Source organism: Nipponia nippon, unplaced genomic scaffold (genome assembly GCF_047370975.1).
Source record: "Nipponia nippon isolate SJK-2023a ecotype South Korea unplaced genomic scaffold, ASM4737097v1 scaffold_13, whole genome shotgun sequence".
Lineage (NCBI taxonomy): Eukaryota > Metazoa > Chordata > Aves > Pelecaniformes > Threskiornithidae > Nipponia > Nipponia nippon.
The window spans coordinates 808,368-826,368 of record NW_028262324.1 but is presented as its reverse complement, the minus strand read 5'-3'; the positions used below and the strand labels follow the sequence as shown (position 1 = coordinate 826,368).

Genomic DNA, 18,001 nt, shown 5'->3' with positions numbered 1-18,001 from the left:
GGATTAACCTCTTCATGAAAACATTATTAATAATTTATTAATCCTTTATAAACATACTCTTGATATAAAGTGTGATAATAGTTCTGCTTCATGTCCTGTGCTGGCTGGGCACAGCGTGATGAAAGATGTCTCAGACTGGCACAGAAAGAAGAAAGAAAAAGAAAACAGTTTGCATTCGCTTCCGACAACCAGGACGGAGTAACAGCATCAGCCGTTTGAAACGGGCGCTGGGAGCCGGTGGCTGGCAGCCACGACCGTGCTGAGCCCCCCGCGAGCACGGCCAAGGGCTTCTGGCTGACGACAGATGAGCGGGACGCAGAGGAGGATTTTGATGAGGAGTTTCTCCTACTGGGGCACCGTTTGCAACCAGACTGGTGGGCACGGGAAGGCCTGGCCGGTGTGAGACAGGAGGACCCGCGCCAGGGACGCGGTTCGCAGCCAGCCCCGCTGCCCTCCAGCCCGCCTGCCCTGGCAGCGGCAGCGCGAGCAACGGTGTCGCAGCCAGCCTGATTTCGGGAGCGCTCCAGAGGGACTGGCAGCATCTCGGGGGCGCAGGAGGAGAATTTGCAATGGAGAACGGGCTGGGAGGCAGGACGTTGCTTGGCTTGTCCACTCCTTGATGTATATTTGGGCTAGAGAGAAAATGCTTCCTCTAACACTGTTGCCCGGTGGCCACAGAGCACAACATCATCCAGCGACACGGGAAGGAGTGGCCCAGGAAAGGCGGCAGCTCATCGGACATCCATCGGCCACCCGAGCGCTCGGGCTCAGCCCCTGCTTCTCTTCACAAACACCCGTGCCAGCAGCCCTACAAGTGCCATGCTCCCCGTTCATACCAGGCATCGCTTCGGGGGGAAAAAAGGGATTTAATGTGAAGCCCAGGGAGCCAAAGGATGTAAACGTTCCCCTCGAGTCAAGCAGTTGGCCGTCTCTTCTCCGAGAAGGCACCAGAGATGAAATAGGGCCATCTCCAGCGTGGTCTTAGGTTCGGCAGCGAGGGATGGTGATGGCGGCGAGGCCCAAGGAGCGGCAGGCGACACCGAGGGCTGGGGGGTAACGCCAGGTTCCCCAGCCCGCTCTTCCTCTGCTGATAAACACCAGCTGTGAAAAATCAGCTCCAGTGCGGTGCGCTTACCAGAAAGGCTGAAAAAGCAGCAGCCTAAACCAGTGTGGAGGGTGTAGAATACGGCCCAGCGTCTCCACCGGCACAGGAGCCAGCGCCGCGCTCGCCACGGCAGGCACTGGCTGCTGCAGCTGGGGGGGGGGCAGGAGGCATCACATCATTCATGTGATGAGGGTGCTGGGTCTCAGGAGGACTTGAAACAAGAAACTGGCCTGGAAGAATTGAAAGGGAAAGGCTGACAAGAGATACTTGAAATCAGTTTTTTGTTCTTCCCCGCTTTTGGGAATGCCGTGTCATCGGAGCAACAGATAACGGCTGCAGGTGAGCATCATCCGCCGGCTCCCCGTGGTCCAGGTCCCCAGGCAGAGCTGGGGCTGGTGCTCATAAGAGGGCTCGTTTTGTTTTTAATCTCGTTTAAAAAAATTAATAAATATCAGTTGTGTGAGGTTGGGCTTACCACGGTTCCTTCAGCCCAGGTCCCAAGCTGATATTAAGGGATGTAATTTGGTGAATGGAAGAAACTCTTGTGAAATCAGCATTTTTTTCGGGGGGGTGGGAGTATTTTTTGTCTCGGAGGGTGGGAATCCAGGCTGTGAGCTGGCCACAAGCAGGACGCGGTGGCCAGACCTTCCCGGAGCACGGGGTGCAAAACCAGTCCCTAAAGGGAGGGAGCTGGGTGGAATCAGCAAATTTCTGCTGGGCTTGGAGCCATCTCAGCGGGTGCTGGAGCTGGTGACAAGTGTGGACCCTGCCCTTGGAAAGGCAGAACGAGTCCATCAGGAGGAGGGGAGGGATTTGCATTAAAAATCAGCATTGCCCACGAGGGAATTTTGCCCGTCACGGGAAAGGATGCAATTTTTAGTGGGGGAAGAAGGTGTTCCCGCTACAGCTCCACCGCAGCGACCCCCTCGCCCGGCCCCGCCGCCCAGGCCTGCCCCGTCCTGGCCCTTTGCAGCCGCTCCCAGGTCCACCTTTGCCCTTACTTCAGCCTCTTCCCTCCGGCCTCCTCTTCGGCAACACTTCGCCACCAGCTTCGACATGCTTTTGCCACCTCGGGGAAGCTGCGCAGGTCCCTGCCTCCGCTCCCGTCCCAGGGGTTAACGCCGGGCAGCCGATGCTCCTTGGCTTAACCGGTGCCTCTTGCAAGTACACAGGTATACAGAGACATATATACACACATCTATCTATATGTATGTATGTATATAGGTGCGGCTTGGGCAGATGAGCAGCTCCAGGAGGAGGGGGCTCACTCGGAGAAGGCAGCCAGCAGCTCAGCGGGACCACCAGCCACGGTGATGCTACCACTGGCCTCGGGCTGGGCCCCCCCCTCCCCCCGCGGGGCGGCCAAGGGCTCCGGCGAGGTGCTGGGCCAGTGCTTGGTTTCCTGAGATTGCTTTAAGGTTGTCTTTAAAAAAACCACCACGAGGCACCACGAGCCGCCCGGCTGACCCTGCCACGAAGGTTTCCACCAGCTCCTCCCCACGCCAAGCCCTTTCAGGACCAGTAGTGGGGTTCTTGTCTTATCACGGTAAAAATGTAATTGCGTAATCAAGGAGGGCGGGGGGTATTTGCTGGTTTTGGGGGAGGAAGCATTAGTTAGTGTCATTGATGAGATTTTCCTAAAAATCCCAAATCTTGTTGCTTCATTGCTCTTTTCACTTCTGCTTGGTGTCTCTGCTTGTGACATCCCAGCCTGGCGATACGTGGAGTCATGACGTCATGAAGAAAGGCACTGATGTCACAGGCTCGTCAGGGCAAACAGGCTTTGCTGTGGATTTCGGAAATGGGCGATTTCACTGGGAATACCGATTTCCCACGTGAAGGCTGGCGTGGCTGCAAGGGTGGAGGGGGGCAGCGCAGCCCTCCCTGCCAGCGGCTCCGGGGGCTGCTGGCCTGGCCGGCATCGGGGGCGAAGGGAGCAGCGGAGGACGGAGGGAGGAAGACGAGGAGTGGGGGTCCGGGCGTGAAGGTGCGTGAGGGGGTGTGGAGTGAAACTGCAGCTCGGCGTCACCGGTGTTCGTCGGGGCCACCGCTCCCCGGGGCGGCTGGTGTCGGGGTGGGGGGTGAAGTCTCCCTCCGCCGGGGGAGGTGGCGGCAGGGAGCGGCGGCGCGGGCGTCCCGGGGAGGTCAGTAGTTGCAGTGGCGCTGGCAGGGCTGGTGGACGAAGGTCCTGGCATGCTGGTTGGCCCGGCGCAGCGGGCGCTGGCGGGCCCGGTTCTGCCGCTGCAGCGCCTTCTGGCTGAGCCGGTGCTTCTCCGCCAGCTGCTTGGCCCGCTGCACCCGCCGTGCCTGCCCGACCTTCTCCAAGATGGCGGCCTTCACCGAGAGGGACCTGCTGTGGTGTGGCACGTGCCGCTCCAGCCGGGGCTCTGGCACCTCCCTGCAGAGAAAGGGACCGTCAGCGGCCTCTGGCACCCAGCCCTCGCCCACCCTGGCAAGAAGGGGACTGGGGTCTCCAACCACCCCCATCGTGCCGTGCCCCCTGGATGGACCCGGCCCCCTCGCGCCCCAGCAGCCTGCTGAGGGGTGGGGAGGCTCCGGCACAGGCGGGCTGTAGGACACCGGGGATACATTCAGACACCACCAGGAACAGGGCCGTCCCCACAGTCCCCCACAGTGGCTGAGTCCCCTGAGCCCAGTGGAGGGAAGCCAAGCCCTGCCCCGTCGCCATCCCGCTTGTGACCCATTCGCTCTCCTGGCCCGTTTCCAGCTCCCTCTGGCCCCCTCTCTGCACCCTCCAGCGCTGAGGTTCTCTCAAGCTCTTGAGATCAAGCTGTGGCCCTCAGGGACTCTTTGCAAAGAGAGAAGTCCTGGAGGAAGGGGGTCCCCTAGCCCGGGTGGAGGCCCACCCCGAATTCTTGTGCCGTGGGTAAATAACCACGCTGCGGCACAGGGGAGGCGCTCCCTCCTCCCCTGCCCCGGTGAGGGGTCCCAGGGAGATGCTGGAGGGCTGGGGGGCAGCGGGGACCCCGTGGCACAGTGGGACCCAGTGCTCGGCCGACAGCATCAGGGCTCAGCGTGTCTGTGGTCAGGGCTTTCCCGGCGCCGCGGGGCAGCCGGGGGAGAGCGCAGAGCTCCCCGGGGCTGCAGCGAGGCTGTGGCCCCGGGGAAGGAAGCGGGGGGGCTCCAGCCCACAGCTCCTGGGGGAGGAGAGGGCAGTGGGGTATTGGGGGCATTTCTGTTTAACCTTTTCCCCCCGCTAAGCTGCACTTCGGGGCAGGGACAGGCGTCTGCATCCATGGCTGGTGGCATCCCGCTCCCCCGTGGCCGTGGGACACCCCTGTGCTGGGCCAGTAAGGAGCCAGGAGGGGGATCGGGGGGGCTGCAGCATCCTCCTGCCTGGGGGAGCCAGGGGTCTTGGGGGGACCACTGTGCCCAAAGGCCACCTTGTCCCATTGGTTTTGCTTTGCTTGTGCCATACTTGTGCAAAATCCCCTGTTTAAGCCCAGCCTGGCAAACCCCCCGGCCGGGCAGCAGGGTGACAAGTGGCATCGGCACAGGTGGCCACACCAGGAGACGCAGCCCTCTCCCATCGCAGCCCAGCGGCAGGCTCGTGGTCCTGCACCCATGGCTGCCTCAACGTGGCACTGAGACCCGCTTAGCAGAGTATTTCGGGCCACGGAGGCTGCCATCCCTGCACTCCCTGAGGTGGGACATGGGGACACTGAGGTCCCCCACAGCCCCGCTCCATCCACGGGCAGTGTGGGCAACACGCTCCCGGGCGTACGCGGTGATTTGGGATGCCAGGACTGACCGCCCACCCCAGTCCCCCAGCGGGTGCTGGGGCCGGCAGCCCCCAGCAAGCACCCCCAAGCCACACTCACCCGGCAGCATCGTCCTCGGGGCCCTCCCCATCCACCTCGAGGGTGCTGGTGATGTAGACGGACATGCTGGGGTGCTCGATGAGCAGGTCCTCCATGGGGTTGCTCCCCACGCCACCGGGGCTGGGCCCCTCTGCAGTAAAACAGGGGGGAGGGGTGACAAACCAACTCTCGTCCATCAAGCAGGGACCGGCCGAAGCCGGGGAAGCGGCCGGCAGCGGCGGTGGACCGGGGGGTGCCGGGCGGGATCGTGCTGAGCGCCCGGTACCGCCAGCACCCACTCGCCGGGCTGCGCCGGGGCGGGCGTGGCTGCCTGGGGGTGGCGGGGGTGCAGAGCCATGCGGGGCGCAGCGGGGGGGGGACACACACATACCATGTACAGTGGGGAGGGGAGGGGGGAGAGAAAGGGGCATCGTTAGTGCAAGAGACACCCCACCACCATCACCACTGCTAGAGACGGGCACGGCGTCAACGGGACCTCATGGGGAGGGAGACGCCAGCAGTGCCCCGCACCGCACCCCAACCAGCGCCCGCCACACCGGGGCGGCCGCCGGTGCTGCAGGGTCCGGCCTCGCTAAGCCAACACGCCATGGAAACGGCTCTGGTTAGGCAGTTTAACCAAGAGGTGCGGGAAACCAGCAGGGTTTACCACAGCAATTCTTTTTTTCCTTCTCAAAACGAAGGAAGAAATTCAGCTGGCAAGAAACGCTGCTTTTGCCTGTTCTTATGGCACCTGAGCCATGCCGTGCCGCCCCGGAGGAACGCCGGCTCACCTGTGCTTGCAAACACCGCCCGGCACTTTGCAAACATTGAAACCAAGCACACACAGAGGAAAAAAACTGTTCACACCTTTTTCTGGAAGAAACCAGGGGAATAAATTCTTCAGCAAAGGTTTTCGCTGCGCCTTCAGCTTCAGTCCGTCAGCGGCCGAGCTGCGGGCGGCTGAGCCAGGAGCTGCCCACCACCCGCCTCCGGCACCCCAGCCTTCCTCACCCTCCCATCCTCGCCTCCGCCTGGCAAAAGCACTGGGGCTGGTGCTTTTTCTGCCCATGCTCAGAATTACTGGTTGTGTTATGGGAAGGGAGCCTGCACCTAGTGTTGGGCTCATCGGGATACCCAGGCCCGTTCCTGGCCTCATCGGCAGATCCGAGGGAACAGGTCTCAGGGGGATGCAGTGCAGTACCTATATGGACACGTGTGACCCTGTGGCTGGGTGAGGGTGCAGGAGAAATCAGAGGTGAATGTGTTCTTGTGGCAGAGAAATACAGTGCACGGAGCACGGGGCCGGCGTTCGCCACTGGCGTGTCCCCGGCTCCTCCCGCAGACGCTGCCCCAGCCCCGGGCTTAGGACAGGCCACAATTAGCCTTGTGAACACGAGAGCGTCTTTCTTCAGGTCAGTGGATATCAAGCTATTAATAGTTGTTGACATGCCAGGCTGGAGATTATTTGTCAGCCTGGAGACAGCCCTTGAGCCCGGCTGGAGCGTTCCCGCTCCCGCAGCGCTCCCGCAACAGGGGGGCTGCGGGCACAGGGAGCAGGGACCCGGCGTGGCTGACCCCTGCCCCAGCCACCCATGGCTCCCTGTCCCCACCCTTTGCCAAGGTGGGTTTTACTGTCACGAGGAATAGTTCAGGGTCCCCGAATCCCTGGCGACTTGCAGCCGTATCACTGAGCACCAGGAAATGCTCTTTGCTCCCTCCCTGGGTGCTAGCGGCGCCAGGCTGGGCGATGGGGTGCGAGGGGCATCTGAAACGCCCCTGGCAGATCTCGTTAATTCGGATGCATTTTGCAACACCTGGGTCAAAGACTTGGCTGAGAGGGAACGAATTCGGAGGCTCGTTAGCCTGCCCCGCTGCTGGGAGGGAGCCAGGCTGAGATGCTTGCCGGCTGCCGTGGCTCGAAGGTGAAGGATGGGGGCTGGAGCCAGCGGGTTTATTTTTTAAAGTGCTTTGCATAACTCCAGCCTCAGAAATAGGGCTGAAATAAATCGGTCCCTCACTGGCCAGGGAATGCTACAGGAAAAGGCAGCGGTGGTGCCAGGGGGGATTAGCAGCGGGGTGGCAGGTCCCAGGCAGACACACTGCTGAAAGCCAACTCTGCACCGAGAGCCTGGCTGCTGGATTGGAAAAAAAAATGGGAGCCTTTTGTACCAAAGTCACCCCTGGGTCCCTGCTGAGCTGGCTGCAGTCTCGGACCCAGGGGACCAGGGCACAGCCCAGCCTTTCTCTGTCTGGGGAAACTCCCGGCTCCTTCTGGCATGCTTTGGGCACGCTGCAGCCGTTGCCAGCTGGCCCCAACACGTGGCAGCTGCATGCCCGTTGCTCCAGGGACCTCCTTGCAACCAGCCCCCTCCCGTGTCACTGCTGTGACCCCCCCGTGACAGTCACCAGAGAGCCCAGAGGACAGGGAATCCTGCATGGCCGCCCCTGCCCACGCCACCCATCCACCTCCGCCAGCTCTCCTTAGTGCTCCCACCAGGCACGGGGCTGTCCCTGTCCCCCGTCCCAGGCTTGTCCACGCTCCGGTCCCCTCTCCAGCTCACTGCATGGGGGAAAAACCCTAACGAACGACTCGCACCGCAAAAACGAGCTCTGCTCAGTGCACAAGGGACAGGCAGGGAGCATTGGCTCAGAGAACAGATGCCTGCAAGAGGGAGGACGAAACCCTCCTCCTAAACCTGCAGGATGCGTTTGTGATCCCCTGGGCTGGGGCACCACAACCACCCAGAGGCTGCAAAAGCAGACCATGGTCACCGAGGAGCTCCTGCCCAGCCAGGCTTGTTTGTCTAAGTTCACTGCTCGATTTGCAAGCAAAAGGTCATAAAATTATCATTGCAGTTGGTTGAGTCATCGACCCCACAATAGCAACGCCAAGGTCTTAATGAAGCTGGAGAAGCTCTCGGCACACAAGGAATTTGACCCGCCTGGCTGGTGTCAAACAGGGCTCTGGATGGTTGTCACGTCCCTGGGAACGGGGGAACCTCGAGGGATCTCTAGGTACAGGGGCCTTGCGCCAAACATCCCTTGTCTGAGTGCTGTTGGCATGGGCACTGGGAACGATTTGGGAAGATAAGCCCTTTGGAGCGGAGATTTGCTCCCCTGATGGACTCAAATGGCCCAAACACGACCAGATCGCCGGCGGCACGTCCGCAGCTGGGACAGGCACCGCCGCTCCCCACCAGCGCCCGGGGACTGGGGTTCCCCCCAGGGGAACAGGCTCCCCCTCTGCTTTGTCAGGGGCGTCACGGGGAGCAGCCGAGCCCAGCTTCTCCGGGCAAAGTGCTGCCCACGGCACAGCTTAGCCGAGGCCACGGCACTGCCACAGCTCGCAGGCAGACAGCCCACGTCATCTGCTGTCATCTCAAGGGGTTTGCCCAGCTCTGGAGAGACGAAGTGCAGCAGAGGCTGTGGGAAACCAGTACCCCCTGCTTTTCTCACCTGCAAGATCAATTATGAGCCAGCCATCCTCCTCCTCCTCCTCCTCGACAAAGGGTTTGGGCTCCTCCAGGCCTTCCGGTGTGTTGCTGTCGCTGAAGAAGAGGCTGGTGAGGCGCTGAAACATGGTGGTGAGCAGTCCAGGAGGACGGGCGGTGAGTTAGAGCTACTGCGTAGCACTGGCTTCCAGGCGTGGAGAGAGGCGCGATGGGCAGGGAGCGGAAAACACAGCACTCGAGGTCTCGGTGGAGATGCTTTGCTGCTAGCGAAATCGTAGCCGAGTTAAATGGCGTGTAGTGCAATTCTGAGGTTCTTCACTTGGCTTCAGTGCAAAGGCCTGTAAAAGGGAAAGAAAAAGGAATAATGCATTTGGACTGGTTGGCAGCATGGCCCTCCTGCATCCCAAGGGACTCAGACGGGCCAGAGGGGACAGTGAAAAGGTGTCTCTGTCCCAGCCGCTGGCATCTCCACAGGCATCACACACCATGCCTGCAAGCAGCAGTGAAGGGCTGGGTGCCCATGCCCCACAGCCCCCGCCTGCACCGAGCCCCGCATGCTGTCCCCTTCCCCACGGGCGTGCGTCCCAGGGGCCATCCGCTGGAGCCGGCAGGGGCAGAGCCAAGCACTGGCCCAAAGTCAGGCTGGGACCTGCCTCCCCTGGCACTGAACGGGCACGGAGTGTGGCTGGCGGCACCAAGCTTCGCTGGCAAGGGGCGCGACACTGCTGTCCTACCTGAGGACCGGTGGCACGAGCCTGCCCTACAAACCACCGCCAACCCACTGACAGCCAGCCAGCGCGGCCACCCTCCCCTCCTCGAGCTGAGTGCCAAGAAGCCCTTGCTAGCGTTTCGCTCGAGCCCTGCCTGTGCTGATATCTGCTTGAGGTTGGTTGCATTTTGAACGTCATTACTGTGATTGTTGCGCTCTGTGTGAGCGTGTGTGTATCTGCAGGGGTGCGCTCCTGATGCAGCTGCCTTCCATTGCCACCCTCCAGCCCCAACAGGTGACACTGTCACATGTGTCATCACTGCTCCTTTACAAGGACCTTACAAGGAGCCACCGGACAAAGTGCTTGGCTACGGGTTGTGTCTCGGCCCCGAGCACGCAGGGATCAGCGTGCAGGAGGGAGCAGCAGCGAGCGTGCCTCCACCTCGCAGTGGGGCCAGGCGAGGACGGCGTTATCTCAGCCCTGGGCGAGTCTCGGCTCCGTCTACGCTCATCGCTGTTTTACCCCTGAGGAAACACATTCCCGCAGCTCAGGGGGAGGTTAGGACTCACTAATTTAATTAATGGCTGCAAAGCTCTCAGAGAGGCACAGACAGACGGCAGCCACAAGGTGCAGAGTGATATTTGTGTGGAGAAAATGCTTTTTGGTCCAGAGGCATCAAAGGGCATTAAAATGCCATCAGGAGCTGGATGCGGGGAGAGGGGACGGCTGTGAGCTGCCTCGCCTGGCACGTTGCCGTGGGTGCCTTTAGAGGGCAAACCCCCAGTTCACAGAGAGCCCCCAGCAAGGAGTGCATCCTTGAGCAAGTTCAAAGCCAAGTGATAAATTACACAGTCAAAACAGAGAGCAGAACACCTCTTATTTTTATTTTGTTAAAACTCGACAGCAGCTTTCACTGGACAGCAGCAAAGCCAGTCCCCCCTCCGCCCCGGGAGCAGCTCTCCGTCCCCTGGCACCCACCTGCTTACAGCCTAGTCCCCAAAAAATCACAGTGTGCATCAACGGGAAAGTCAGGAGCTGAAGTGTCTGGACTCCACAGGTGCCCACCCTAACCTGAAGGTAACTTTCCTCTCCTGAAGACACAGGACACAGCAGATGATACTATTAGTTTCAATTGTCCTCTCTCCCAAATTTAACTTCTTTTTCCTTGTCTCTGTAATTAAAGGTCCTGGGGTAACCACACTCCCATCACACACAGCCAGCCCCGTGATCACGGGCTGTCAGGGGCCGTCCTGCTCCAGAGCAGGCCCACGGCACACCGGGAGGGCTGGGGCAAAGGACAAGGGGGCTTGCAGGCAGGGCAAGGGGGCTCGCAGGCAGCTGCGAGAGCTCCGGGGGCAGCAGGAAAGAGTTAAAAGCTCTCCCAAGAGCAAAAGTTGAGATGCATCATTTTAAAGGATCATTCCCCAAAGAATTTAAATAAGTCAGCAGCTCTCCCCCTCTCCGTGCCGGGGAGCGTGGGGTGGCCCTGAACCACCCTCTGGTGCCGGGGGTCCACGCTGTACCGTGGTGCACGGGTAGGCTACGTGGGCAGGGCAGAGCTTGCAGGATCAGCCCCTTGCATAAAACAAGGCTGCCGCTGCCTGGGGACACCACAATCCTAAACAGGACCTTGGGGAGGTCGGTTTGCTGGTAAAACCCGCGAGAGCAACCGTGGGTTGGCAGCAGTGTGGAGAGAGCCGGCAAAGCCAGTGTGCCGTGCCGTGATCCTCGCAGGAGGGCTGCCCGGGGCTGCTTGGCCAGGCTCTGGCCTGTCCTGGCCAGAGCAGGAGCCGGGCAGAGGGACAGACAGCATGATCAGACAGGCCTCGTGGGAAGAGAGCAAAGGATTCCCGAGAGCCGGAGCAGCCCTGCCAGGGCCGGCCCCGACGGTGCTCGGGGAGCTGCAGGGCAGCTCCTATCAGCGCAGCTGGCAAAGCCTTCAGGATCAAACCTGCAGGGTGGAGGCAGGAGCTGGATCCTGGCAAGCAAGGAGCAAAATGAGCTTTAATCCTCACCCTCACTTTATCCTGTCTGCTCTGAAATCCTCGGCAAGACTGTGTTAAAGAGGCAGAATCAGGCTCTTTATCTCTGAGGTGCACCCTCAGCAAGTCTGCGGATGGCACCGCGCTAGGCGGTGCAGTTGATTCAGCAGAGGGACGGGATGCCCTCCAGAGGGAAGGAATGCCCTCCAGAGGAGGGACGGGATGCCCTCCAGAGGGTCCTTGGCAGGCTGGAGGAGTGGGCCCATGAGAACCTCATGAAGTTCAGCCAGGCCAAGCGCAAGGTCCTGCGCCTGGGCTGGGGCAGTCCCCAGTACCAGCACAGACTGGGGATGGATGGGTTGAGGGCAGCCCTGCAGAGAAGGACTTGGGGACACTGGTGGGTGACAAATTGGATGTGAGCCGGCAATGTGCGCTTGCAGCCCAGAAAGCCAACCGTCTCCTGGGCTGCATCCCCGCAGCGTGGCCAGCGGGGCGAGGGAGGGGATCCTGCCCCTCTGCCCCACTCTGGGGAGACCCCCTGGAGCCCTGCGTCCAGCTCTGGGGTCCCCAGTGCAAGACAGACGTGGACCTGTTGGAGCGGAGCCAGAGGAAGCCATGGAAATGGTTGGAGGGCTGGAGCACCTCTGCTATGGAGAGAGGCTGAGGGCTGGGGTTGTTCAGCCTGGAGAAGAGAAGGCCCCAGGGAGACCTTATTGCGGCCTTTCCATATATAAAGGGGGCTAGCAAGAAAGACAGAGACTTTTTACCAGGGCCTGTAGGGACAGGACAAGGGGCAACGGTTTTAAACTGAAAGAGGGTAGGGTTAGACTGGACATAAGGAAGAAATGTTTTATGATGAGGGTGGTGAGACACCGGAGCAGGTTACCCAGAGAAGCTGTGGATGCCCCATCACTGGAAGTGTTCAAGGCCAGGCTGGACGGGGCTTTGAGCAAGGGGATCTAGTGAAAGATGTCCCTGCCCACGGCGGGGGGGTCGGACTAGATGGTCTTTGAAGGTCCCTTCCAACCCAAACCGTTCTGTGAGTCTGTGATCCCCCATCCACCCTAGAAGGGAGCAGCTCCTGGCCAATGTCATCAGTGCATCACCCTTGAGTCACTCCAGACCCTCCCCGCAAGCCACTGGCAACATCAGCTCCTCAGTGTCACTGTCCTGGAGGGCTGGGGGTGGCCCGCTTGGCCCTTCACGAGACAAAAGGCTCCTTGGCCGGCTGCTGCCAACAGCACCCAGACAGCGAGATGGCCCCACGCCACCTCAGTCCCTGCAGTTTCCACCAAGCCCTTCTCTGGCTGGGACAGCCCACGGCCATCGGCAGATCAAGCTCCAAAGCTTCTCCAGGTTTTTGGAAAGCCTTCGCTTTCCCTGTGGCAAACGCCTGCCCCATTTACACCAGGGGAACTGGGGCTGGCAACCTCACGGGAACTGCGGTGCGGGAGGGACCCGAACGTGTCCCTGCAAGGGGACTTAAGTCGCTGCTGCCCAGGCGGTGCCTTGCCACCAGGCAGAGACGGTGCCCACAGGAGCAGTCTGGAGCAGGAGGCGGCTTCTCTGCCCCTCCAGTGGCCAGGGCTGGCCAGGGCTCTGGTGCCTTCCTTCAGCCCACCCGTACTCGCCAGACGCCCCGCAAGGAGCCGCGGCCAGAGCCGGGGCACGAGGGGACTGCTGCCGTCCCTCCCAGGCTTCACGAGCCCCCTTACTCAGCACGTCAACCCCATCCCAGGCCAGCACAAGGGGACAGCCCACAGGTGACACTCACTTGGGGACAGATGAGTTTCTTAATGACTGAAGTTTATCAGAATCCTTCCAGAAAGTCCTTTTAAAACTAGCCAGAGGGTATTAAATATTAAAAGTTAAAGTAGGAGTAAGGAAACCACAATGCATCGAGTTATTTTTTCCCCCCTTCAGAAACCTCGACACAATAATTAGTTTTCTGAGTCACCGTCACTGCAAATAACCCCGGGAGCTAAGAATAGGCAAAAGGATCGGCAGCAAAGCTCCGGGATGTGCCAGGAGCTTGCCGGGGCGGGAGCCACAGCTTCGCAGGGCTGGCAGCTCCCAAGAGTCACAGGCTGCAAGAACAACAGCAACTCCGCTTGGAAATGGCAACAGGCTCCCTGAAACTTTCCATAAATACTCGGCGGCAGGAGGGATGCTGCTGACAAGCGGCAGAATCGGTCCTTCCTCGGCAGAGCTAAGAATACCCCGCGCAGTCATCCCAGCAGGCGTTGGAGGTATAAATCAGGTGCCTTCCTCCAGCCCACTTGGGAAATGTTATTTTCAACTCATTTTACCTAAATTAGACAAGCGTTGCACAGGCTGCTCTCGCTGTGCTGTATGTACCAAAATCCTAAACCTAGCACGGAAACACAAAGTGAAGGAGAAGGGGGTCCGGCAGCTGGGCAGCCCGGGGGGCCCTGCTCAGCGCCCCAAAAACGACCAGTGAAGCATCCCTGTGCTGTCCTCCATCCCTCCCCATCAAGGAAGGGACCGGAGCCGGCAGGGGCTTGCTCGGGACAGTTTGGCAGGGCTGGATTAATGCATTTGATCACCCAACAACTGCACGCCAGCTCCTGCTGATCCCTTTGCTTCGCCAGCCGCCTCGTTGATGGGGTGCCCCCGGGCAGCGCTGGCCGCCCGGGCAGAGCTGGACCCGAGGCTGCCGCCAGCACGGACGGACTGCCTGACTTCAGGAAGCCAGCGGCTGAGTCACAGCCACAGCCTCTTCCCCTGCAGAGCCGGGAAGCCGAAGGGGGAGAAGGCAGAGAGCAGTTAGAAAAATTCCCCAAAAACCTCTTTGTCATGAGAATCTTATTATGAACGGCAGACCAAGGCAGCACCTGGGAGCGCTATCCTCGGCCAGCCCAGGAGCCCAGCGTGGACAGGAGTCCCCGTGCGCTCCTCCAGATCCCACCCGAGGGAGGGGGCTCGGGGTCGCAGAAGGGGGGTGTTTTTCCCGGAGCCAGCGTCCCCACCCGCACCGGCTCCCTTGCGTAACTGCTGCAGGAAAGGTCCTTGCCCCAAGGACAAACCCGACCTTCTGCTATTTGATGTCATCGCACAGAGCCCTGGAAAATCTATCCGTGGCCGGCAGGACCTGAGCAAGCAGGAAATTTTTAGATTTGCCATGAGCTGTCCTATGAAATTTCAGAAGTTTCCTCTCTGGGATGCGCTAGGTGAAACATCCCTAGGAGCGTGCGCATCGAGGGGGAGCAGCCCCAACGTTACGGATCACAGGAGGCTGAACACCGGGCGAGTTGGGCTTTGATACCGCAGGAGCCCCGAGCCCCCCACCAGCTCCCTCCCGAGCCCCCCACCAGCTCCCTCCCGAGCCCCCCACCAGCTCCCTCCCAAGCCCGCCCGGGGCCACGTGTGCGCCGGGGCGAGACTTGCCTGTGCAGGGCTCGCTGTGCAATTAGCACTAAAAAGCTCTTAGATAAGAGTTCACGTCTCAGGTTTTTCCTGTCTTGCTACCAGCAGGTGATATCGGTTTATTCTCGAGGGGAAAAACTTCCATTATGTTTTTCCTATTGTGCTTGGCCAGACAAGCACTGATTTGATGCAATGGGTTCCTAATGGTGACAGTGAGCTACAGCAGAAAGCTTTTGTCTTTTGGGGGGAGGGGAAAAAAAAATAAGAGGAGAGGAAAGATTTATTTTAGAGTAAAAAAATTTGTTCTTGGCACTTTGTAGACTAAGCCCGGTGAGAAAGAAGGTATGGCACAGTCCTGTACCGGAGCCCAGCACCTGTTTCTGGGCTGGTTTCCTACCCCAGCAAAGCCCCGGCCAAATTAGCGACAGCGCTGGCAGCCGCCCAGCCGGGCCCTCGCTGGTGCCGTGGTCAGCGGGGGCGGCTGCAGGGCCCAGGAGCGGCGCTTCAGGCCAGCAGCTTGGGACCCCGGGGCGCCCGTGCCTCTGCCCAGGCTCTCTAAGCAGGGCTGCAGCTCCCCTGCACACAGGAGACACAGATGTATGGATATGTATGTGTATAAAAAACCTACAAAAGCAGTAACGCCCTTTTCGACACCTTTCTACAGTTACACCCCACAGAGTCCAAGGCTGTCAGCCGAGGAGCCCCTCGGGCGGGAGCGGGTTTGGTGCCCAGGGCCCCCCCGGCTCAGCCGAGCTGCTGAGGGCCCCAGGCGGGAGGCAGGGAACCCATGAGAAAGCTGGCCTTCTGGGACTCGGCACGTCTTTGAGGTGTCCCAAAGCAGGCGCGCTTAGAGCGGGAATAACAAAAGTAGCCGCTATGCGTGGTACCCGACGTACTCGTGGGCTCGGCCCCCCGGCACACGGCGGCACGGCAGGATGCCACGGCACGCGCCGCGGCCTGGCACCGCCAGCTACGCGTGGCCCCTTCCCGGGCACCGCAGGTAAACTCCACAAAAACATCTACACACGCGCCCAAATCTCATTAAACCCGCTGGGATTTACAAAGTACATCGAGAGGCGAAGACGGAGGCGTTGGAGAGCACCGAGCGTCCGCTGGGAAGCAGCGAGGGAGGAAATGCAGAGGTACGGTTTCCCGCTTACGCCTGTGCCTACATCTCCTTCTCCAAAAGCCCCGTTTCCCACCCAAACCGGGGGGACGTTGCCAACGCGCCTGGGGAACAGCCGGGGCAGGGACCTAACGCGGGTCACGGCAGGACAGCGCGCGCCGGGGGGGGGGGGGGGGGGCACGACGACACCACCAGCCTTATGACGTCTCAATGTCATATGCAAATAAGACAGACGTCACTACAGCGGGGCCAATGGGAGCGGAGAGCGACCTCGAGTCTTAATCCGGTGATGAAGAAACAAACAACGGGCGCGGGGGGGGAGGGGTCCCGGCGGCGGGGGGGGGGGGCCCGGAGGGGGCCCCCCGCCACCGGGACACCCCCCCCCCCGCGGGAGGACAGCGGGGCGGTGAGGGCCCGATCCTCCCAGCCCTGCCCGCCGCCCCCCGCCCCCCCGAACCCCGGTCGGCGGCAGACTCACCTCGCCCGTAACGGCACCGCGACCGGGAGCGGCGGGAGGGAGCGGCGGGGAGGCGCTGAGGTAGTGCCGGTACCGGGTACCGGTGGCGATGGCGCGGTTCTGCCGAGCGCCCGCCGCTCCCCCGCACAAATCGGGACCTTCCGACAGCTGATCGTGACGTCACAAAGCGGCCCGCCCGCCGGCGGGGAAACGGCCAATAGGAAGCGGCGGACGGAGGGCGGGGCCGGTGGGGAAAGGGAGGGCACCGCCCACGTCAGCGCGGGGCCCGGCGGCGGGGGGCGGCGGGTGCCGGGGGTCCCCGAGGGCGGGGGGCGAGCAGACGCGCTGGACCGGCTGCCGGAGGGAAGGGGCGAGCAGCGGGCGGGGGGCACCCGCTGCCCTTCCCCGGGGCGGCGGGGGGGCCTCATCGGCGGAGGGGCTGCGGCGGGACGCGGACGGGGGGGGTGGCGGCAAGGGCGCGGCTGCAGGACCCCGGCCCCGCACCCAGCCCCGCACCCAGCCCCGCACCCAGCCTCCCCCCGCCCGCAGAGTCCCCGGGGGCTCGCAGGGACGGCCGGGACCGGCGGGCTTAACCGGGAGCATCCCACGCATGTTGCAGCCCCCATGAGCGCTGCAGCCCCCAAAATGCTTGGCAGCCCCCACACGTTGCAGCGCCCACGCGTGTCGCAGCCCCCACGATGCTCGGCAGCCCCCACACGTTGCAGCCCCCACGAGCGCTGCAGCCCCCACGATGCTCGGCAGCACCAGGTTCGCCCCCGTCCTCGTTGCGGGCTGAGCGTGGGACCAGGGTTTGGTTTGACGCGGTGCCAGGCGTGTCACACGGCAGGAAATTGTCCGTAAAGACAGGACACGTATTAAAACAGTCACCAGCGGAGCAGTGTCAGCGCCCGAGTCACGCGTCGTACAGTCAGGGCTCATCTGGCATCGCAGGTGAGAATTCCCCATCGCAAATGCACAAGAGGCAGAATTTAATGGAGCCTTATTCAACTCGCAGTCGCAAATTAAATAACATTTAGCCTTCTGTAATTGAAGGATCTTGCAGAAGGGTGTAAACCACCTCAGGAGGAGAGCTGCCACCTGGCAGAGCTCTCGCCCCGCTTTGCCAGGAGGGGAGCAGAAGCCCTGAAGCATTTCTAAGCAGAAAATCCACTCGTTTGGGACGTCCCGCGGCCAGCATTCCCCGCTGGCAGCGGCAGCTGCAACTGATGCCACAGAGAGCTGGAGGTGCACAGCACCGCTGGCCGTCGCGGTGGAGGCATCTGCAGGAGACACCCAGAAACTTCGGCACAACTCAAGCTTGACCCCCAGTCTGGTCCCTGCTTGAAGACAACGGCGCGTGCTGCTGGTGGGGTTCCATTTTGCTGCTTTTATTCGTACTTGTTGTGCACGGAGCGATTACAACATGGCTCCTACTGGCTGCAGCAGGAGTGCAGAAATTAACCTTTAATCCTGCTGCTGGGCAGGAGTGGATATGAATAAATGCATCAGAACAAATCTTGCTGGGGTTAAACCTGTCCCGGGGTGAATTGTCCCATTCACGCTGGCGTGGCCCCAGGAGGGCTGCTCTCATGGGATGACCCTCCCTCCCCACCGGGACGGGAAATGCTGCGGGCTCTGCGCCACCCTGCCCTGGGCTTTTACTGCAACAAAAGGGAAGCAGCCCCCTCCCGGGGCAGTTATTGGCCACAGTGATTGATCGCTGGGGAGAGGCTGCTGCAAACACGATAAAGCAGAGGAGTGAGCTTTGCGCCGGGCTGGAGCAGTCAGCAGAGGCAGTTGCTGGGCCTGGCCCTGGCTGCTGCGGTCGGGGGGCTCCGGCGAGGGCTGACAGCCGCGCCTGTGCGGCAGCGGGAAATGGTGACTTTAATCTCGCCAGCGCAGGGAACAGCGGTCAGGAAGCTGTGGTCGCCCAGCCCTCGTGTGCCAACGAGCCTGCGGTG

General features: G+C 61.3%; 1 protein-coding gene across 2 annotated transcripts; it reads right to left on the bottom strand.

The window, feature by feature from the left end:
- Window positions 1-11: 11 nt before the first annotated feature.
- TP53INP2 (tumor protein p53 inducible nuclear protein 2) lies at window positions 12-16,226 on the bottom strand. 2 transcript variants are annotated; one of them, XM_087749366.1, is made up of 4 exons: window positions 16,062-16,226; window positions 8,383-8,716; window positions 4,948-5,257; window positions 12-3,503 (listed from the first exon to the last, which is right to left on the bottom strand). In XM_087749366.1, exons 2-4 carry the CDS (start codon window positions 8,504-8,506, stop codon window positions 3,251-3,253), a joined length of 687 nt encoding a protein of 228 aa, XP_087605492.1. In that variant the 5' UTR covers window positions 8,507-8,716; window positions 16,062-16,226; the 3' UTR covers window positions 12-3,250. The 2 variants fall into 2 exon arrangements, with proteins under 2 accessions (XP_087605492.1, XP_087605493.1); XM_087749367.1 differs by having other exon boundaries at window positions 4,948-5,077.
- Window positions 16,227-18,001: the final 1,775 nt, after the last annotated feature.

Bases quoted from the DNA above. Each gene is read 5' to 3' on its own strand.
- TP53INP2 (XM_087749366.1), bottom strand. From the start codon at position 8,506: ATGTTTCAGCGCCTCACCAGCCTCTTCTTCAGCGACAGCAACACACCG. The intron at 5,258-8,382 runs GTGAGAAAAGCA...CGCCACCCCCAG, and splicing joins GCTCATAATTGATCTTGCAG to GCAGCCACGCCCGCCCCGGC. The intron at 3,504-4,947 runs GTGAGTGTGGCT...CTTTCTCTGCAG, and splicing joins CCCGAGGACGATGCTGCCGG to GGAGGTGCCAGAGCCCCGGC.